The following is a 23,082-nucleotide window of genomic DNA, read 5'->3' on the forward strand; positions in this document are numbered from 1 at the left end:
TGATGATATGTTCAAACTCTTTGCAATTTTACACTGTCGAACTCCTTTCTGATATTGCTCCACTATTTGTCGGCGCAGAATTAGGGGGATTGGTGATCCTCTTCCCATCTTTACTTCTGAGAGCCGCTGCCACTCCAAGATGCTCTTTTTATACCCAGTCATGTTAATGACCTATTGCCAATTGACCTAATGAGTTGCAATTTGGTCCTCCAGCTGTTCCTGTTTTGTACCTTTAACTTTTCCAGCCTCTTATTGCCCCTGTCCCAACTTTTTTGAGATGTGTTGCTGTCATGAAATTTCAAATGAGCCAATATTTGGCATGAAATTTCAAAATGTCTCACTTTCGACATTTGATATGTTGTCTATGTTCTATTGTGAATACAATATCAGTTTTTGAGATTTGTAAATTATTGCATTCCGTTTTTATTTACAATTTGTACTTTGTCCCAACTTTTTTGGAATCGGGGTTGTAAACAAACTGGCGAAATGACAGGAGCAATTCAGGAAAAATGCTATCATAATGATTCTTGAAAAATATAAAAGGTACTTTCTTACCATCAAATACTTTTATTCCATATTTTCTTGCTTTTTTTTTGTATTTTGGGGGGTTTGTTTTCAAGTAGAGTTTTTATTTCATCCTCGGTTGGTTCAGCAACACGCTCCGCCATTTTGTTTGTCTCTACTCATGGTATATGAGCTGATAGCATAGTAGTAGAGTAGCTAATCAGAGCGCGTGATTGCTCATATCCAGTGAATGTGGATAGAATAAAAATCAAATATACCATGCACTGAGAGGTACTAGTAATTATGGTTTCTCTGAAGTGACTGGCATAGGACTATTTTCTTCGGGGTTGCGCCCCTCACAAAAGAATACTATGCCAGTCACCTTAGAGAATCCCTAATTTCAACCGGAGCCTCTCAGTGCATGGTATATTAGATTACTATTTACTGTTTGATTTCAAACACGTTAAGAAGTCAAGAAACTCATCCACTAATTAACTTTTGATAAGACACACCTGTTAATTGAAAAGCATTCCAGGTGACTACCTCATGAAGCTGGTTAAGATAATGCCAATAGTGTACAAAGTGTCATCAGGGTAAACGCTGAAAACTCTAAAATATCAAACATTAGCACTTTTTTGTTAACACATATACAGTAATTCCATATATCAGGCAACTGGACTTGCTTGAAATTCTTGAAGACATTTCACCTCTCATCTGAAAGACTTCTTCAGTTCTGTCTGACTAGTGGGGAGTCCCAGGTATTTATCCTCTAGTGAACCAAAAGGAACCCTAAGGAGAGTCGTTGAGGTCACATGGGTTGTTTATCCTCTCATGCTGTGTTCACACTTATACCGGTACGAAAGTGGTATAACTGTATCGATACAAAGTATACCGGTACAGTTTAGTGCATCTGTCCACACTAGCGAGAAATGTTTGCAGTTTTCTTTCACGGTAGTTGAAATGCGCGTGCACGAAATGTTTCCGTAGTTACCGAGTAACTTCCTTCCGAGAATATATGGCGGATGAAATTTCACGGTAGTTGAAATGCACATGCGTGAAATGTTTCCGTGGTTACCGAGTAACTTCCTTCCGAGAATATGGCAGATGAAACAACGTGTGTGTGCTTTTTGTTGTCAATGTACAGTCTGTATTTCTGGTGGTTATTTATTCAGTCGAATCATATAAAACGCGCGAGGCAGTTGAGAAAGAAACAAATGAATCTCCGTTCTTCACTATTTTATTCAGCGAAGACACCGATTGAGGTGTGTGACTTTGCGCATGCGCATTATATTTGTATCGATACAGAGCCGTTTCATCTGTCCACACTACAACGAAGCGCTACAGTACCGATACTGTACCGGTACGAAACCCATACATTTGTGGGCTTCGTACCGATACAGTTATACCGCTACAGTACCGGTATAGTTGCTAGTTTGGGCAGGTGTTACGGTACGAAAGTAGTTTCGTATCGGTACAAAATCCCTAGTGTGGACAGGGTAAATGTCGTCCTGTAGGTGTTAGGGTCACCGAAGGCCAGGTGTGAACGGTGTTAGCAGCCTAGAGGGTCGTTAGGGTGATCTGTGGGTTGTTGGCTCTCTCTCTCTCTCTCTCTCTCTCTCTCTCTCTCTCTATCTATCTCTCTGCCATCATGTGAGTCTTTGAAGTCAGCTGAGACCTGGTGTGGATGTGTATTCAGTTTTCTGAGAAGTGTGCCAAGGACTGCATTGTAGGTGGCTGATAAGTGGTGTCTCAGACCACCTCCTCTGTTCAGTGATGGTCATTCCAGGTTGACGAAGATGGCTTCTTTTCGAAAATGAATCGTCTTTCAAACCACCGGTCTTCTTGGGCTAGAATGCGTACATTGCAGTCCTGAAACGAGTGTCCTTTGTTATTGAGTTGAAGATAGACTGCAGAGTCCTGGCCTGAGGAACTGGCTCTCCTGTGTTGAACCATGCGCTTGTGAAGCGGTTGTTTCGTTTCCCCATTATACAGGTCCATATATGTTCCATATGTTATTTCTTAGTCTTGACGTCTTCAGTTTTGTTCTACAATGTAGAAAATACAGAAAAACCTATGAATGAGTAGAGTCAGGGTGTACGGACTTTTTACTGGTACCCTATCTGTCCAGTTTGTTCATATTAAATTATTTTTGAGCTTTTATTAAGCGACAAAGCAAATAAGAACTCCAAAATGTGCCAGAATGCAGGTGTAGGCAATCCCAGAATTAAACTGCCCTTATTGCATTATGCATGCTCGTCCTGAAGATTACTTTTCTCCCATTTTTGCTGTTCTTGCATCGCTAATTGTGCAAAAGGTGGAAAATCAATATGATATTCGACAGATGAGAGGCCTTTGAAGTGTGTGCCAGGCCTCTGCCATGCTACAGTGTGGGTCACACACGGACACATGCTGTTTGAAAGGATAATAAGTCTTTCTCCCTCTCTCTCGCTCTCTCTCTCTCTCTCTCTCAGATGTACCAGTGCCCCTACTGTAAGTTCACCAACACAGATCTGAACCGGCTGAGGATGCACGTGATGACCCAGCACTCGGTGCAGCCCATGCTGCGATGCCCGCTGTGCCAGGACACGCTCAACAACAAGGTCCACCTGCAGTTCCACCTCACGCACCTCCACAGCGTGGCACCGGACTGCGTCGACAAGCTCATTGCCACCGTGAGTGCTCCGTTGCCTTCAGAGAGGTTTTGCTCGGTTCTCTGTGCGTATGCGTGTACTAAATTACTCCGATTCACTTTTCCCAAGCTTTCAGATTTTCCTCTGAAATCCGATCTCTATCTTAAGCATGGCGGCACGGTGGTGTAGTGGTTAGCGCTGTCGCCTCACAGCAAGAAGGTCCTGGGTTCGAGCCCCGGGGCTGGCGAGGGCCTTTCTGTGTGGAGTTTGCATGTTCTCCCCGTGTCTGCGTGGGTTTCCTCCGGGTGCTCCGGTTTCCCCCACAGTCCAAAGACATGCAGGTTAGGTTAACTGGTGACTCTAAATTGAGCGTAGGTGTGAATGTGAGTGTGAATGGTTGTCTGTGTCTATGTGTCAGCCCTGTGATGACCTGGCGACTTGTCCAGGGTGTACCCCGCCTTTCGCCCGTAGTCAGCTGGGATAGGCTCCAGCTTGCCTGCGACCCTGTAGAAGGATAAAGCGGCTAGAGATGATGAGATCTTAAGCATATATCCAAATCAATATGCTAATCATCAATAAGTTTTTTTTTTACATTCGGCCACCAAATACCTGCATTGTTCCAAATTTTCAGTTAGCCAAACACGTTAGCTACAGTACTGTGCAAAACCCTGTTTGTTTGTTTGTTTGTTTGTTTTTTTGTTTTTATACACATTTTGTTACAGATTTCTATTTTATGACTTATACATTATTGAGTCAAAACATTACAAAAACATTTTAGAGTTCCAAACGTTCATTATTTTTCCAGCACAAAGTTAAATGTTACAGAAAAAAAAATGTCTGTATCTGAGCAGCATATTCCACAAGAGCGCACTTTTCAGATTAAAAAAGAAAACATGAAAACATAATGAAGACTGCTGGGTTTTGGGGCAAAATGAAGAAGTGAGTGTGACAGTGAAAGCGTCCAGAAGAACTGTGGCTGGTTCTGTAAGATGCTCAGTAAAACCTACAGCTCATTTCCGCATAAAACTGCACTCATTGGACCTCAGACTACTATTTTTTTTTTTTTTAAGCAAAGGGTCGTCTCATACCAAATATCGACTTTGTTTCATTTATTATGGCTTACTGATTATGGTTTGTAGTATTTTTTTTAAATATTGATCTACAGCATTTCTTTCCATGTGCCTAAGTCTTCTTCACAGTACTGGATATCAAAAATTGTGATTCTGCGTCCACCTTAAGGAAACCTCCAGCCAGTATGTTCATACTGAAATATAGCAAGAACTGAGAACTTAGTGGTTGTATGCTGCACTGAGACATTGTTAGCACAGCTAAGGGATCAAATTACATGAGCAAATATCTCAAATATAAGTGATAACGATCAGAGTTTGCTGTTTTCCATCGACGTCATATTAATGAGAAATCCAGTCTAGAATTAGTGTTGATGTTGGTGCAAATGCTAGACTCGGAGTCCCAGAATGCAATGCAGGTAGCATTTGCAGAGACTCGGTTTGGCTAGTTATTGATCGATGAGATGACGGCTGTATTAGCATGAAAACTGAGGCTTTGGAAGCTGATCTGTTTGAGTAGAGTGTCCAGATGAGGAAGTGGAGAGAGCTGGACAGACGAAAGGACTAAAGCTTTGCTGCATTTCTTTGTAGAGAATCTATCAGCAGTTTCTTGAACAGCATCATGGGTAACGTGGGAATGCTGTGAACCAAAGTGAAAATAGAAAGTGTTGAAGAAAGAAAGAAAGACTTGTCAGAGTTGAACCATGTGAAAGATGACATTATGGATTCGACAGGATTTTTTGTTTGTTTGCTTTTTTTTTGGCAAATAGATTTGGCGAAACATCATGTAGCTAAAATGCACTTTAGAACAGATTTAAAACTATTGTAAAATAATCTCAGCTGCATTTATAACTCATAACATGTAAACTAGGTCTACGTTCTGTTCCTGTCTTTTTTAACCTGTGAGTATTGGGCGCAGATTAATTTTTTGCCCTCGTTGTATAGGCATTGTCCTTCGATTTCTGCATTATTTACTTTCAACATCCCGCTCCAAACACATAAATAAATATCTTTAATTATATATAAGTACCCTAGATTCATTATACTAATGCAAATGTCATGGTATTAGTCTTTTGTAGGGACTGTTTTTGTTTTTTTGTTTTTTTTTTAAATTAAAAAGCCCCAGAATGCTGTACAGACTGGTGTAAAAGGGAAGAGCAGAGCACACAACCTCTTCTCCCTATGCTTTCGTCAACCAAAAAAAAAAAAAATTGGTACATTTAATACACCGAGGCCCACCGTGGTGACGGTGTGAAGGGCCGAACCTGGCTGTATGAGGCTGACTCACTGCCTGTTAACCAGCCGCGCCTTAACAAACAGTGTCTCATCTTCTTCCATCTCATCGATGACATTTGTAAAGTGTTAATTGCGGCCCGCAGGTTTCCTGTTGACTCATTGCGAGTCAGATTTGATAGGGTGAGAGGTTCATGATTGGTCGGGTGATCCTCTGCCCGAGCGGTTGTCCCGACATGCCCATTGTTTTCATCAGTCAATACAGAGAGAAAGAAAATCTCTGCCTTCTCATTCCTTCTGTTTCGCCGATCATTCTAGACCTATTCAGAACAAGCGGATCATTAATATGGACAAATAATTGAATTGAATTTTCTTCCTTTTTCTTTTTTTTTTTAACCTGCCAGCACCACTCCTACTTCAGAGAACAGGAAAGCATGTATTATGCACATGTGCAAGTGCTTAACAAGAAGCAAAATGCAAATTGACAGAACAAATATTTATTTAAAAAATGAAGTGGAAGATTTTTGACCGTGAAAAAAAAAAATATATATATATATATATATATATATATATATATATATATATATATATATATATATATAAATTTATTTTTTTATACACCCAGAAACTATAAGGGATGGGGTGGGAGCGGTTACAAACTTTTGCACTCAACTGTGCAATTCTGTTTATTTTGTGCTCATGGAGAATAGCCTACACAGTGACATTTACACAAAGTTTATAACATCTAGTTTAAAGTAAAAAAGAATTAAAAATAAAAATAAATAAATTGCTCCCCAGTAAATTGTAATCCAGTTCTTCTTTAAGCAACTCAGCTTCATCACCTCCTGCATGCCATCGAGTCTATAGTGGAGCGTTATTGCAGAGTTGATGGAGGATGCAACGGCTCTATTTTTTCCGTATTTGCAGTGGAGAAATAATTATGTTTATATTTGTCTGTGGAGTGGAATTGCTCGCTCGCCGATTGCTCAAAGCACCTCTGAATGCCGTTATGCCGTCTCTACTCACCAGCCAGGAAACAAATGATGAACACATTATTAGGACCAGGTAGCAATATTTTTTCTTTTATAGAGATGATAATGTATCGCTCTCCCTACACCAGTGGCACATTGTAAAAACACATCGGAGCAATACAATGCACATTAAAAGCAGCACCTTTTTTTCTTTCTTTTTTTTTTTACAAGTAGAAGGAGAGTAAAGCTACTTCATCCGCTCATGTCAGACAGGCGCTCTTAATGAATTCGGAAATAGGTGACTCATTTCTTGCAGACAGTGCATAAAAATGCGTGCAGGCTCTCTCTTGATTTGTCTGCTCTCTCTCTCTCTCTCTCTGTAAATCCCTCCCTCCCTCTCTGTCTGTGTATCATTTTCTGTCTGTCTTAGATAGGGATAATGAAAATAATTGTGCTTCATTAATTCCCAGTCTGGCTCAGATGATAGCCATTTGGAACTGTGTTTTTGCGAATTAGACAGTCCAAATTAAAAAATGACCTTGGGATACTGGCTGTGCTGGGCTCTCGTGGCTTAATGAAGCACTTGTCTCGAAACAGTCCACTTTGTAATGTAAATCAGCGCCGTGTTTTTGCTTTGCAACTCTCCATACTGGCTACTTTAATTTACACCTTTCGGTTTTGGACGAGAGTGTGGTTGAAAGAAAAAAAACATATATTAAAAGTCAAATTTCTTCCGCGTGAACAAATCAGATTTTAAAACGTAGAGCCGTCTTTACAGTCCCACTTAACCTCAAGACCAGTGAAGTAACTGGATGCTGGATGCTCTCGGACTGTGTCCTTCGTGCAGTCATGTGCTCCGTGATGATTGTACATGATATTTTAGAGAAGCTTGGGCGTGCTCGGTATTCTCTGTGTATCATAAATCCTGCCTGTGAACATGTACTCATTAGTGGATAAAAAAAAAACAAGAATAGGTTTTAATATAATAATCAGAATACTTTTTAAAAATTTATTTAATCAGGTATGTAGTCACACAGGTATGAAAGGGTGTGAGGTTTAGGTTGTGTGATGAAAAGAGAAAAGAAGATGGGGCAACACAAGGACAGAAACACACGGTAGAATGAGAGTAGGAATTAGACATGGAAGCGAGGCGAGCAAGCAGGGGGAGATGGGAAGGAATGAGGAATTGAAATGCTGCCCGGGTAGAGAGGCTGATTGTTCTGTTAATTGAAGGAAGGTGAAGCAGACAGTGCTCCATCTCCCAGCCCTTTTTCCAATCTTAGTCACTGATTGTTGTTAAATAGGAGCTGGTTAATGAGTGATTTTGATGAATTGTTATTTTTTTTCCCCTTTCTGGAAGCGCAAGAGAGGAATAAAAGGGATATGAAGAGGGGAAAAAAGAGGCATCGAGATGCAACAGAAGCAGGGAAGCTGCTCGGAAAGACAGGGAATTTCTTTGTACTTTCTGCTCTGAGCTTTTCACTGGAATGTGATACACTTTTATGAGAAGAAGGAATTATTTAATTAGGCTCCTAATAAGCTTTTCAGCTGGCCAAGGTAGACTTCTTGGCCCCATCACACTAATTGGCTGCAGTAGAACTTTCCCAGAGTTTGACAAACATCATCTGTGATCAAAGTGCAAATTCATGCAATGGCAAATAAAGTAAGAACATCAAAAACATGATTGCTTGTGTGGAAGGCAAAACCTTTATATGCGTGCGTGATTAATAAGCGATTAAACAAAATCAGATAGTTTATCTGAGATGTGTTATTCACTCATCTGTCCAGAAATGATCAAATGTTTTGGGGTGTTTTTTTGGTTGTCCTTTTTTTTAAGTTTGTCCTGCATACCATATCAGTGGTTGTTGAAAAGGATTTTAATTAACGTGTGGCACACTGTGTGTTTTATTTTCCAGGTGGCAACATCAGAGGTGCTGCCAGCAAGCATGTTCATACCAGTCCCTGGACTGGAGAAAGAGTCTCAAAACACGCCCCAATCCTTGTCTAACTCAACCTCTGAAGACACAAAGAAACAAACAGGTGTGAATGTTTGTTACCGTTTTGAGTACTATCTGCAAAAATATTCAAATAGAACCGAATCATTTGTATTTACATGCACATAAAAAGCTGTTTTTATATCACTAATACTTATTATTGTATCCAACTGCAGATGCTACAGATGTTGAAGCTGATAAAGGAATTTCTCTGGTCTCAGACATAATCGAATCTCGCAAGTCCCCACTTGAAGATCAACATCCTGTAAGAGATGAGACTACTGGTTTCCTCTGCTGGAAAAAGGGCTGTAATCAAGTATTCAAATCCTCCAACGCTCTCCAGATACACTTCAATGAGGTCCATAACAAAAGGCCACAGCTCCCCGTCTCTGATCGCCACGTTTACAAGTACCGTTGTAATCAGTGCAGTTTAGCATTCAAGACAATTGAGAAACTGCAGTTGCATTCCCAATACCATGTCATCAGAGCAGCCACGATGTGTTGTCTCTGTCAACGGAGTTTCAGGACGCTACAGGCCTTGAAAAAACACCTGGAGTCCAGTCATCTTGAACTGAGTGAAGCTGATATTCAGCAGCTCTATGGAGGGTTACTAATGAACGGAGACCTCATGATTATTGGTGACCCTTCACTTGGGGAGGACCAGGGAGGTCTCATTGAAGATGAGAAAGAAGGAGAGGACAGTGATCCAGAAGAGAAACAGAGCCCAACTGGTAGTGACTCTGGATCATTACAAGAAGATTCTGGATCTGAGCCCAAGCGAGCGCTGCCATTTAGGAAAGGCCCCAATTTCACCATGGAGAAATTCTTAGACCCTTCTCGTCCTTTTAAGTGTACAGTCTGCAAAGAGTCTTTTACCCAGAAGAATATTCTTCTGGTACATTATAACTCTGTGTCACACTTGCATAAGGTCAAACGAGCTCTGCAAGAATCCACTACAGGTCAGCCGGAACCAACCAGCAGTCCGGATAATAAGCCCTTCAAATGCAGCACTTGCAATGTTGCATACAGTCAGAGCTCTACACTGGAGATTCATATGCGTTCTGTTCTGCACCAGACCAAAGCCAGGGCAGCCAAACTTGAAGCAGCAGGTGGAGGCTCCAGTTCTGTCAGCAGTGGCGGCTTAAGTGGAGGCACATCAAATAGCACTTCTACTCCCAGCCCTATCCCATCAACTAACTCAACAACCAGCTCGAGCAACAACAGCTGCTCTCCAGCAGGGGTTCATACAGCACAGAGCATCCTGGGGGGAAACCAACTGAGTCAGTCTCAGAACCTTGAGACTATGTCTAACTCAACTTCTCATCCTCCTCCTTCTGAAAACCATGATGTGAAAAAAAAGAAATTTGCAGACATGCTGTCCTCAAGAGGTCACCAGCAGCTCCAGCAGCAGCAGCAGCAGTTGGCACAGGCTCAAGTGCAAGCCCAGGCCCAACTTCAGCAAGAGCTCCAACAACAAGCTGCCCTCATTCAGTCCCAGCTGTTCAACCCACTACTCCAGCACTTCCCAATGACAGCAGATGCGCTTTTGCCCCTTCAGCAGCAACAGCTTTTATTTCCTTTCTACATCCCTGGGGCAGAATTCCAGCTGAATCCAGAAATTAACTTGAACAGTCCTGCACTGAACCTAAGTGGCTCTGCTGCCTCTTTGTTGGAGGAGCAAAAGAACCAGGCCCAGCAGGCCCAACAGAGCTGCTTACAACAACAACTGATGCATCATCACCTTCAGCAACAGCACCAAGGCCATTCCCACTCCCAGGCATCAAGCCAAATGGCTTTACTTCAGCAGAGTGCATCTGTCTCACACCCTGTAGAAAAAAAACCAAAGTCGCTTGGTCCTCATAGTGAGAAGGACAGAGACCCGCCAAAGGATAAAGAAATTAATGATAAAGCAGAGGATCATGCCCCAAAGGATATCCCAGACAATTTAAAGTCCAAAGAAAAGAAAGATATACCACAGACTATAGCTAATTTGAATCAGGACAATGGATGCCCTCCACCGAGGATTGCATCAGATGCTCGTGGAAATGCCACCAAAGTGCTATTGGAGAATTTTGGATTTGAATTGGTAATTCAGTACAATGAGAACAAACAGAAAGCTCAGAGAAAGTCCACCGGATCTGTGTCTGGAACGGCTGCACCAGGTGGTATCACTAGAGTTGTGGACCCTGTTGAGGGACTGGAGAAATTGGAATGTGAGGCCTGCGGAAAGCTCTTTTCCAACATACTAATACTAAAAAGTCACCAGGAGCATATCCATCAGTCCTTCTTCCCCTTTAGATCACTAGAGAGGTTTGCTAAGGAGTACAGAGAACAATATGATAAGCTATACCCACTAAGACCACAAACACCTGAGGCTGCTCCTCCCCCACCACCACCACCTCCTCCCCCGCCGCCACCACCTCCTCCACAGAGGGTACCAACACCAAATATTCCTGTTTCTACCCCTGCACTCACTCCACCAACTGCTTCAACCCCACAGCCCCCAGGTCCACTACCTCAGATTCCAATGCCAATGGATCTTCCTCTCTTCTCTCCACTCATGATGCAGCCAATGTCCCTCCAGTCATTACCCTCTCAAATTCCTGCGCAGTTACAAGCTGTTGAGCCTGGTCTAGCCACTGATCTTGCACAACTGTACCAGCAGCAGCTCACACCTGCTATGCTGCAGCAGCAGAATAAGAGGCCCCGCACCCGTATTACAGATGACCAGCTAAGGGTTCTAAGGCAGTACTTTGACATAAACAATTCACCAAATGAAGACCAAATAAAAGAAATGGCAGACAAGTCAGGACTTCCACAGAAAGTCATTAAGCACTGGTTTCGGAATACTCTCTTCAAGGAGCGACAGCGCAACAAAGACTCACCCTATAATTTCAACAATCCCCCCATCACTACCCTGGAGGATGTCAAAATTGACTCTAAACCACCTTCACCTGAACCCCCAAAGCCAGAGTCCTATGGCAGTAAGAGGTCCTCAAGGACACGGTTCACAGACTACCAGCTTCGAGTACTGCAGGATTTCTTTGATGCTAATGCATACCCTAAAGATGATGAATTTGAGCAGTTGTCCAATCTTTTGAGCCTACCAACTAGGGTCATTGTTGTTTGGTTCCAAAATGCCAGACAAAAAGCTCGTAAAAATTATGAGAACCAGGGAGATGGAGCAAAAGATGGTGAGCGGCGTGAGCTGTCCAATGACCGATACATTCGCACTACTAACTTGAACTATCAGTGCAAGAAGTGCAGTCTGGTCTTCCAGCGGATATTTGATCTTATTAAACATCAAAAGAAGCTTTGCTACAAAGATGAGGATGAAGAAGGGCAATATGACAGTCAAAATGAAGACTCTGTTGATCTCTCACATGAATACTTTTCATCTTCTGGGTCATCAGGTCACACTCCAATGTCATCATCCTCAAGCCTCTGCCCTCTTCCACCTTCATCCACATCATTCTCTCATATGACATCATCTGAGAAGGTAGAGTCTACATCAACAAACACATCAAACATCTTTGATGAAAAATCCAAAAACACTGCAGAACCATCTCTGGGACCAAGAGAGCAGTCATCTTTGAAACAGGAAAGCAGTCAACCAGCTGAGATTCCACAACAAAAACCGCCACGAGAGGAAAAGGTTCAACTCACCCCAAAGAACACAAAGCTTTCATCACCTTCCCTCTCTCAACAGCAACAACATAGTGCTGCTTCAGCCTCTGCCTCACATACCAGCCAAACCCCCTCCCAAAGTTCTCTCATGGCTCTTAATCCCCATTTAGCCTCACAGCAGCAGCTGGGCCAGCAAATGATTCCCTACCAGTGTGAGCAGTGTAAACTTGCTTTTCCCTCATTTGAGCACTGGCAAGAACACCAGCAGCTTCACTTCTTGAGCGTTCAAAACCAATTTATTCATCCCCAGTTCTTGGACCGCCCAATGGACATGTCTTTTATGTTATTTGACCCCAGCAATCCTTTGCTTGCCAGCCAGCTTCTCGCTGGAGCATTGCCACAAATACCGAGCAGCTCTGCCACCTCTCCATCAACACCTACATCCACCATGAACTCCCTAAAGAGGAAGCTAGAGGAAAAAGCAGGCACTAGTCCAGGGGAAAATGATAGTACCAACAGTGGGGAAGAACCACAACGAGACAAACGTCTTCGAACCACTATTACACCAGAGCAGCTTGAGATCCTGTACCAGAAATATTTATTAGATTCTAACCCCACTCGAAAGATGCTTGACCATATCGCTCATGAGGTGGGGCTCAAGAAACGGGTGGTGCAAGTATGGTTCCAAAACACCAGGGCCAGGGAAAGAAAAGGACAGTTTCGGGCCGTTGGGCCAGCTCAAGCCCATCGCCGTTGCCCCTTTTGTCGTGCCCTCTTTAAAGCTAAAACTGCCCTGGAAGCCCACATCCGTTCACGTCACTGGCATGAGGCAAAGCGTGCTGGTTACAACATAACACTTACTGGTTTGCTATCTGAACAAGATGGCATACAATTGAAGATGGATCCTCAGGATATTGCTAATTTCTCTCATATTGGTTCTTCTAATAATGATGGCCAGTGCTCATCTCTGTCACCTGTGAGTAAAACCATGGACTTGTCTCCCAGGGCACTTTTAAGTCCAACATTGATTAAGGTCGAGGGAATGGAGGAGTTTGAAAGCCCAACCATGTCATCAGTAAACATTAACTTTGATCAAAACAAGCTTGATAATGACGATTGTTCTTCTGTGAACACTGCAATTACTGACACCACGACCGGTGATGAGGCAAATGCAGACAATGACAACACTGACATGAAGCACAGTCACAACAGTGGAGATTTCTTGTCCAAGACTGGAGGATTAGTCCCATCGCTTGAGAATGATGACCAGATGTCTTCAGGACTAGTGAGCCCTGCAACAAGTTATTATGCAAAAGACTTTGAAAATGAAAACATGGTGGATTACAGTGAAACATCTAGTCTGGCAGACCCCTGCTCACCAAGCCCTGGGGCATCTGGAAGTAGAAGTATTGACAGTGGAGACAGGCCAGGCCAAAAGCGCTTCCGAACTCAGATGACAAACCTCCAGCTGAAAGTCCTTAAGTCCTGCTTCAGTGATTATAGGACACCTACAATGTTGGAGTGTGAGGTACTTGGCAATGACATTGGACTCCCAAAGAGAGTTGTACAGGTCTGGTTCCAGAATGCTCGTGCTAAAGAAAAGAAAGCTAAACTCAGTATGGCTAAACACTTTGGAATCAACCAGACTTCTTATGAGGGACCTAAGACAGAGTGCACCTTGTGTGGTGTAAAATATAGTGCACGTCTCTCAGTGCGGGACCACATCTTCTCCCAGCAACATATCTCGAAGGTGAAGGAGACTATTGGAAGCCAGCTTGACAAAGAGAAGGAGTACTTTGACCCAGCTACTGTTCGTCAGCTAATGGCCCAGCAAGAGATGGATCGCATCAAGAAAGCCAATGAGGTTCTCGGTCTGGCGCAGCAACAAGGGATGTTTGACAGTCCAGCCTTGCAAGCCCTAAATATGCAGTCGGCCTATCCGAATCTGCAAGGAATTCCCCCGGTTCTCCTGCCAGGGGTTGGAAACCCTTCCCTTCCAGGTTTTAACTCAACCAACTCAGGTATGTTATTAATAGCCACTAAAATGTCAAATACACCAAATACATGTACTGACATATTTGAAAATCAGTTTTGCAATGTAGCCATTTAATGTATGCTCTGAAATGTATTGTATTGGTTATTTTTCTAGTTTTGAACCATAGATAATCATATTAATTCACTTTCCTTCTATGTTGTTTTCTTTTAGCTTTAACCCCTCCAAAACCTCCAAACATTCTAAACATGTCCGGTGCCAGTGTACCTTCACCCAGTCTCCCCACATCTGGTTTACCCAACAAGATCCCCTCTTCTTCCTCCTTGGCCTCACCCAGCCCTGCTCAGGCCAGCACTTCCGTTGCCCACTCAACTACTACTACCGCACCCACATCAAACTCCCTGGCCACACTAGGCCCACGGGCTGATCCTCTCAAAGAACGTGAACCTGAGAAAGCCAGGGAGAAAGAAAAGCCCAAGGAAAAAGTTGAGAAGCCACCCACACCATCGTCAACTGCGGGTACTCCTGCTCCCTCCACTTCTGCTGCCAGTGCCAAGAAAGAAAAACCAGACACAGCTGTTCCAGCCACTTCAATGCCAACTCCTGGCATGGAATATGTGGTTGATCCTGCTCAGCTTCAAGCTCTGCAGGCCGCTTTAGCATCGGATCCAACAGCACTGCTTACCAGCCAGTTCCTCCCCTATTTTATGCCAGGTTTCTCTCCATATTATGCCCCTCAGATTCCAGGGGCTCTTCAAGGTGGATACCTTCAGCCTATGTATGGTATGGAAAGTCTTTTCCCCTACAACCCAGCTTTATCACAAGCCCTGATGGGGTTATCACCGGGATCACTGCTCCAGCATTACCAGCAATATCAACAGAGCCTGCAGGAAGCACTTCAGCAGCAGCAGCGACAGCTTCAGCAAATCCAGCAACCAAAAGCAAGCCAAACCCCAGCTTCTTCTCAGCCTTCGGTGGACCGCAAAGATTCTGCCAAAGATTCAGTAAAAACAGAGGAGAAGAAAGGCACTCTCCCAGTTGATACCTCTTCACATAATAACTTGCCCCATGAGCAGCATGAAGTGGATGGTAAAGGTGCAGACCCCCTTCTTGACCAATACATTGTCCCCAAAGTTCAGTATCGGCTGGCATGCCGCAAGTGTCAAACTGTTTTCAGCAAGGAGGAAGCAGCTATCAGCCACCTGAAGTCAATCTGCTTTTTTGGTCAGTCTGTGGCAAACCTGCAAGAGATGTTGCTTCGAGTCCCCAGCAGCAGCAGTACAGCTGAGGGTAGCCTCTATGACTGCCTGGCTTGTAATGTCTCTCTGGATGGGGACAAAGCACTTAGTCAACACCTGGATTCATCCTTGCACAAACACAGAACAATCACGCGGTCAGCCGGAAATGCCAAAGAGCACGCTACTAGTTTATTACCTCACTCTTCAGCCTGCTTCCCCGATCCTAACACCGCATCTACCTCGCAGTCTGTCACCCACCCAAACAACACCACGACATCTCCCCCGCCAACAACGTCAAACACCACGCCATCATCATCTGTGTCTGCATCCTCATGCTCCTCTGCCACAGCCGCCACACTTAACACCACAGCTGCCAGCAAACCCTGGCCACAGGCCCCTTTCTCTAAAGCTTTAGCTGGAAAGCCCAATGCCACCCCTTCGACATCATCCTCTTTTCCTCCAGTATCCTCACCTTCAACGGTTACCTCAAGTTCATTGAGCACCTCAGGGGTTCAGACCTCGATACCAACAGACGTCTTTACCGACGACTCTGACTCTGACAGCAGTCAGAAATCAGTAGACAGGCTGGGCAGGTTGGCAGAGGAGCCACAGCAGCCCAGCTGTCTCAAAGACAGTGATAGTTGTAGTAGTAATATGGCTAGTGTAGGAACAGACTCCATCAGACTGTAAAAGAGCTTTCAACGATGGACGATATTTTAAAAAACAAAAAACAAAAAAATAAACAAAACACAAAAGCTAAAAAAAGCGGCGATGTTTAAAATATGTTTAAAAGTATACGAACCAATTTCAGAAGAAAAAAAAGATGTGTAAAGACTAACTGCAATTCCAAAGCTTGTAACCAAAAATTTAAATGTTAGTGGATTGTTTTCCCATATGAACATGCTGGTTTTAATTTGTTTCAACTTAAGTATATCGCTATATGTATACACATATATGAAATTAATAAAGAAGAACACTGCAGTTAACATGCGGATAATGCTAAGGGAATGCTGCATTGCGAAGGACTGCCTCAAAACCACAAAAATCAGATGGGCCCCAGATTCTGTCTATACAAAGAAGGAGATAACGATGCACACCCTGTTTGCATAGGTACGTCCACCTAATAGCACAGTCACACAAAGCCAGTATGTACTGTATGGGAGAATAGTCTTACCGTTTTCTTGCTATCTAAGCATTCAAATACCAATGGCTTGCTAATGAAAAAAAGAATGATGTAATGTCTATTTTATTCTCAGGTCAACAGCTCACAACCTTTTTTATGTTACATTATTTTATTCATTTTGTTCCTGACAAATGAGAACTTTTTTTTTTTTTGTATTACTTTTAATAGAAATTCTTTTGGAAGTGATATGAACTAAGACAGAGCTTTCTGGGAATCCAAATGGGTAGCTAAACTGCTAAAATTCTGTTAAATGGGATATAATGGTCTCCCACCAAACCCAAACAAGAAACGCAGTGAGGGATTTTTTTTTTTTTTGTTAAGAAAAAGAAAAAACCTGTATTTATGATTGATATAAACATTTTTCGTGTTAAGTAGATTGTTGCATTGGAAATAAATTTAAACAGTATGGTAGATTGAATAATCTTTGTGTACATTTAGCTTTTGTATTGTCCAACCTTAAAGCGCTTCATTTGATGTTGTCTTGGTCATTCCAATAGACTAGATTAAGGAGCAGGAACTGATCTGTACTTTATTTCAGTATAGTCAAATCCGTATCTTGGATTTTTTTTTTTTTTCACCCAAACTGCCACCAACAGACTCAGCAGAATCCCTTAGTTTTCATGAGGGGCTTCTTTCCTTTGATGGTTGGTGCAGCACCTGACCAAAAAAAGGAAAAGAGATATCTGTTAGAAAATTATTATCCACTTATATTTGTGTTACCTATTGTGCACTTACAAACGTCTCGACTTACTTTATCTCTGTCTTTTTCTGTGTGTTACTCTCACCTTCCTTCCTTTTTTTGTTGCTTCCACTGCGTTTTGTAGGTTCTGAGATCTTTCTCCTTTGGCACTACAAAGCAGATGTGTATTTTATGCAGTGAGGCTGCAGTCTGTTATGGGCTTTTTTTTCCCAATTTTTTTTATTATTTCTTCTTCTTTTTTGTTGTTGTCGTTGTCATACAAGAAAAAGAATAATAATAATTCTCACGCTTTAAAACGAAAAGAAAATCCAAAGACTAAACACTTTCACCATTGGTGCATAAAGATGAGAAAAGAGGCTTCTTTATACTTGAGAATTTGTTGCAGTTTTTAAGAAAAGAAAACAAAGTTTTAAAATAAAAGGAGTACGCATCAGAGTTGCCGTCTTCGCTTCTTTGTAGGCAGACAGGTGGCTTTTTTACGTAGAAAAATACCAAGAATACCAAAAACCAAAAAAGGACGTTCGTCCTTGCATTGTGGAGTAGCACCATTACAGAGCCATTGCAGTTTGTAAGATAGAAGTGGAGAATCTCTTTGTTTGACTCTTCTTGTCACACAAGATTTTTTTTTTTTTTTTTTAAAGAAAATGTCTAAGGTCTGGTCTCTGAGGACATACGTTTTGCTGCTAATGTAGATTTTGAAAAAGATGAATACCTAGATGCATGCTCGTTTTACTTCTTGGCTAAGCTTTAAAACAAAAACAAAAAAAACCCACAAAAACAACCAAGTAAACCATTTCCCTGCCTCTGCGACATTTTTTCTTCTTGTTGCAAAAACGGAACTTTGAAGACTGTGAATATATGTTCCAAAGGACATTTTTGGCTTTATTGTTTTTCTTTCTTTCTTTCTTTCTTTCTTTCTTTCTTTCTTTCTTTCTTTCTTTCTTTCACAGACCAATGTCAAAAAGCCAATGATCTGTTATGTTTGTAAAGAGCAGTGCATTCCAAATAGCGCATCATCTGGTTTCTTAAGAAATGACAGCATCTTTATATTGAATTTGAGTACAAGTCTATTTTCTCCAACGTTTAAAAAAATGACTGTAATTCCGCCATCATGGGTTAACGAACATCGTCGTTTTTGAAGTCGTGTAGGGGATTCGATGTCCCTTGCAGCCAACCAAGTTAAGGCTGTTTTGCGCACTTGAAATAGATCATCGTGTAACAGTGGCTAACCAAAAATGTACATATTGTAACGCATCTGGTCCTAACATGTCTCACTGGTCTAGTGTCATCATGCCTCTCCGTCTTTAATGAGTCTGAGAAAGAAATAAAGTGTGGAATGGTGGCCTCCCCTCGTGGAAAATCAAGTAGGGACCTGCCCCAGGTTTCTGCAGGGTGTAAAGCCTTTCTTTTTTTTTTTTTTTCTGGTGTGTATTATTACAGCTTTTCCAAGGGACATCTTCATTCCAAAGCATTATAAGACTGGAAAAAAAGCAGCAGTGTTTTTATTTATTAATATTTTGGATGGTGGTTCTTGATTCTTACCTTTGTGTCCAAAGAGGTCAATGGAAATGGTTCTGTTTAATCACAATTTCCCCGTTATTTTTAAAAGTCTTTTTCTCACCAAAAAGGATTCATTTCAACAGGCCGCAACTGTACAGCAAGTGTGTTGGCCTACATGGTACATTGCTGCAGTCTAGGAAGTGTGTTAAAGAGTGTTACGTCTTGCAGAGCAATGTGGTTTGGTGTTTAAAAAAATGCATGCTATTGAAATTTGGTCGATTATTTTATTTTAATTTTGGTATGCAAAGCTTGCCATTTCTGTTCAGTGCTGTTACCTAAAATATTTTTCCCATAATTATTTGTAAGAATTATGATGTATAGTTTATTTTTAAATGCTTTTTTTTTTTGCTTCGACTTTCATTTCAAATCATGTCAGACATTTATTATTTTCATATAACTATTTGTATTTTATTTTCTGTATATTAATTCGTGTTGATGTTTTTTGTTGTTGTTGTTGTTGTTTTATGCATAAATTAACGTTTTAACACCAGCTTTATATTTCAATCACTTGTTTTGTTGGTTTTTTTTTTCTTATTTTAAGACCTGGCCACTTTAATGTTGCTCTGTTTGTCCTTTTCGACAATATTTGATCTCTTGCTTCCAAAGTGTTCTCTTTATTTAACAGGCTCTTTATTTTGTGACGGACAAAGTTCAGATCCTCACAATCAACTCTGCCAGCATGGAATATGTGTGTGTACGTGTGTGTTTTGTTTTGTTGTTCTTTCGTTCCTTCATTCATTCATTCTTTCTTTTTTGGGAGCCAACATCAATTTGTTTAGTTTTGCATTTTTTCCCCGCTTTCATTTTACACCAAAACATTCAAAACTGCAAAGCTGTTTCTTCAGTACAGCATGATTTTTCCCCCTAATTATTCAGTAATGAGAAATTGATACTGAAGCACTGAGCAGTTTTTTTTTTATTCACTTCATTAAATATATGTATGTGGCCAAAGCATAATGCAGATGAAAAGTTGGTGCCCCTGATGAGTGTATATTTATTGTGGCACAACGCAACACATGACTGAGATACAACAACTCGCATTGGGATACTTGATTTTTTGATTTTTTTTTTTTTTTTGGACATTTCGCAAAGAGAGACAGAAGGCAGGTTTTGCTGTAGAGGTCATCCTTTTTGCCCACTGTGAAGAAACATGTATACAGATATAGATATATTTAAAGAAGACATCAATTTTTTTTTTTTAAATGACAAAGAAGGAAAACAAAGAGAACAGAACTCTGGGAAGCTTTGGAAAATGTCGTTAAAATGTCTAGGAAGGCTGTCGAAACTGGGGATGGGAGCCAAAGGCAGGAAAAATAATCAGAGGCACCTCTTGATATCAAGTCATTATTTAATTACTGACAATATGCCTACGGAAACAGACTCAGCAACCAGTGGACGTACAGTATGTGAAAATAAAAGAGAGAGGAATAAACCCGGTGTCTTCTGGAAGTGGCTGGATCAGCCGCTTCTTTGGAATCGTGGATAAAATCCACAGGATGGACAGTACCACACGTCTCTACTTTTGCCCAGTCCATGGCGTTGCTACCTGTTTCATTTCTTCGTCTCGCCGACGGACAGCACTGACCTGGAGTCAGCCGGAAAAAATCTCATCAAACCATTGAAAAATAAAGGACTCGCTGTTCAAGGAGCGTGGGGGGTTTTCTTGGCTGTCATTCCTGAGGAAGCAGTTAAACACGAAAAAGCAAATGAAACCAAAATTAACAAGCAACCAAACAAAAACCCACGAGCTCCAATTTCAAAGACAAACTGCTACATGGAGCTCTCTGTTTCTTTCGTGACTCCTGGTGCCACAATTTTTTTTAATGCTTTTTTTTTGTTTGTTCGTTTGATTTGATTTTTTATTTTCTTGAATTATTCCTCCTTTGAGCCTCACAAGAACGGCTCAGTGGCTCCAGGTAGCCCACCCGAGGGTAGAAAAAACAGCCTTGCAATGTACAAAAAAAAGAGCAAGTTAAACCAAAAATGTTGTTCTTGATGTCTTTTCTATACTGTAGTCTTGTTAGCTTTTTTGTTACTGTAATTATATGATGAAGATTTCCAAACTGTACCAAATTACATGGAGACTAACATACATAAACCACATGGAACTTCAGACTTTTAAAGAAAAACTTTTGTCACAAAAAACCTTGTTGTCCTAGTTAAGTTGATTGTAGATGGTAATTGAATATACTCCTTTGAAAATATTTCATCAAGTATGTTTCTTGCTCATTGTGATACATTAAAAAGTATGAGCATAAATGCAGTGCGGCTCCTGACTTCATTTTCTGGTTTGTGAGATGCATTTCGATCACGTTTCAGACACAAACCCAAGCTTCAGAGCTTCGTAAATAAACAGGAAATAATTTATGAAACAGGCAATAACAATAAGTGAATATATCAGTGTAAATATTCTGAATATATTTTTCCTTTTTATGACATGCATATTGTATCATCATTTCCAGAATTTTCAATTTACACAAATGGCATCACTGTTAAACCATCCACCTCAAGCTAAACGTTCAGTATAACTTTGGTATAATGTTTGAAAACACTTTTGTTTGAACCTTACTTGCTAAAAAATCTCTGCAGCGTCGCCTGACTTTGGCTCTTGTGTTGTCTGGAAGATGCTAAAAGCCTGGCTCGTGCTTTTAGAACCTCATTCTGAGATTATTAGTGTTGTAGTCAAGACACATCGAAACCAAGACCAAGTCATGGCCAAGACCAGAGTGTATCAAGACCGAGACAAAACCAAGACTTTGAGGGGTTGAGATCAAGTCAAGACCAGGACCAAGGCAGGGCGAGATCGAATCAAGACCAGGAAGGGAGTGGGGGAGGGGTGACAGCCGTTAGCAGGAAGAAAATGTTCAAATAAGCAATGAATCATGTTATTGGTCGCATTTGAAGCAGGAAGTTTTACATCCAATCACAGTAACGATGTTTACAAATAAATCAGACAATGCACAGGCAATTTAGTGAAATCCCTACAGTTGTGGTCTTGAAATAAAATCCCGAGTCGTCTATGACCGAGACAAGACCGAGTAAAAATGCAGTTGATTCCAAGACGAGACTGAGGCCTTCAAAAAGTGGACTTGAGATCAACACCAGTCTCGAGTACTACAACACTAGAACCTTGAAGTATACCTCGAGTAGCAGGAGCCGAAGAGGATTTGGGTTTGTTGATCGTAATTAAATGTTGTCTATTGGAGAGATAAAGGGTCATACATGTGGGCTTAATATACTTTAATAATGTTCTTTTAGTTTGTAACCTGACTTAGCTACCCGGGGACAAAAAACAGCTAGCTAGTGTAATAGACACAGTATCCATCATCCGTAACCGCTTGTCCTGTGCAGGGTCTCAGGCAAGCTGGAGCCTATCCCAGCTGACTACGGGCGAAAGGCGGGGTACACCCTGGACAAGTCGCCAGGTCATCACAGGGCTGACACATAGACACAGACGACCATTCACACTCACATTCACACCTACACTCAATTTAGAGTCACCAGTTAACCTAACCTGCATGTCTTTGGACTGGGGGGGAAACCGGAGCACCCGGAAGAAACCCACGCGGACACGGGGAGAACATGCAAACTCCACACAGGAAAGGCCCCTGTCAGCCATGGGGCTCGAACCCGGACCGTCTTGCTGTGAGGCGACAGTAATAACCACTACACCATCATGTCGCCCTAACAGACGCAATAGACACAGCTAATTTCAAAGGCTAATTTGTTTTTTTTTAAGCTTTGATTTTAATAAAACCTCCCTCTGTATAACACTTGACGGATGCGAAGTGTTCGGGTTATGAGCTGAAATTATTTACGTCTTGACCACCTTCAGGAAGTGGTCATGAGACCGGTCTCGAGTCCTACAACACTAGAGATTATTGCTGTACTTCTCGCTTTTTTTGACATTTCAGGTAAAACCCTAAATAGATGCCAACATGTTCACAATTCAGTTAACCCAGTTAGCCCAGTTTTGATGTCACTAATACAAAAGAAGAAAAGGATGTGAATCATCCAAAAAACAAAAACAAAGAAGATTAAGAAGACTCTCTTATAAAGGTTGGTCTGGAAGAACTTTGAGCCCTGACCTCAACCCCACTGAACACTTTTGGGATGAACTGGAACACCGACTGCACCCCAGGCCTCCTCACTCGGCTAACATCAGTGCCTGACCTCAGTAATACTCTTGTAGCTGAATGAACACAAATCCCTATAGCCACGCCCAAAAATGTGACTACATAACCAAATTTGAGTTTTTCTGCCAATACTTTGCTTTAAGAAAACATAAATATGTACCAGGATGTTTTGCCAAAACTATTTGAAAGTCTTTATTTTTATTAAGGTTACTTTCAGGCAGCACGGTGGTGTAGTGGTTAGTGCTG

At 41.6% G+C, this 23,082-nt stretch overlaps 1 protein-coding gene across 2 annotated transcripts in view; it reads left to right on the top strand.

Moving 5' to 3' along the window:
• zfhx3b (zinc finger homeobox 3b) overlaps positions 1-18,985 on the top strand; it is a 162,976-nt gene extending 143,991 nt beyond the window's left edge. For both annotated transcript variants that reach the window (XM_060940809.1, XM_060940810.1), the window contains exons 6-9: positions 2,976-3,176; positions 8,322-8,445; positions 8,576-14,047; positions 14,233-18,985. In XM_060940809.1, the coding sequence (XP_060796792.1) occupies positions 2,976-3,176; positions 8,322-8,445; positions 8,576-14,047; positions 14,233-15,947 (7,512 nt within the window). In that variant the 3' untranslated portion in view covers positions 15,948-18,985. The remainder of the gene's footprint in view (positions 1-2,975; positions 3,177-8,321; positions 8,446-8,575; positions 14,048-14,232) is intronic.
• The last annotated feature ends 4,097 nt before the right edge of the window (positions 18,986-23,082 follow it).

Source organism: Neoarius graeffei, chromosome 15 (genome assembly GCF_027579695.1).
Source record: "Neoarius graeffei isolate fNeoGra1 chromosome 15, fNeoGra1.pri, whole genome shotgun sequence".
Classification (NCBI taxonomy): Eukaryota; Metazoa; Chordata; class Actinopteri; order Siluriformes; family Ariidae; genus Neoarius; species Neoarius graeffei.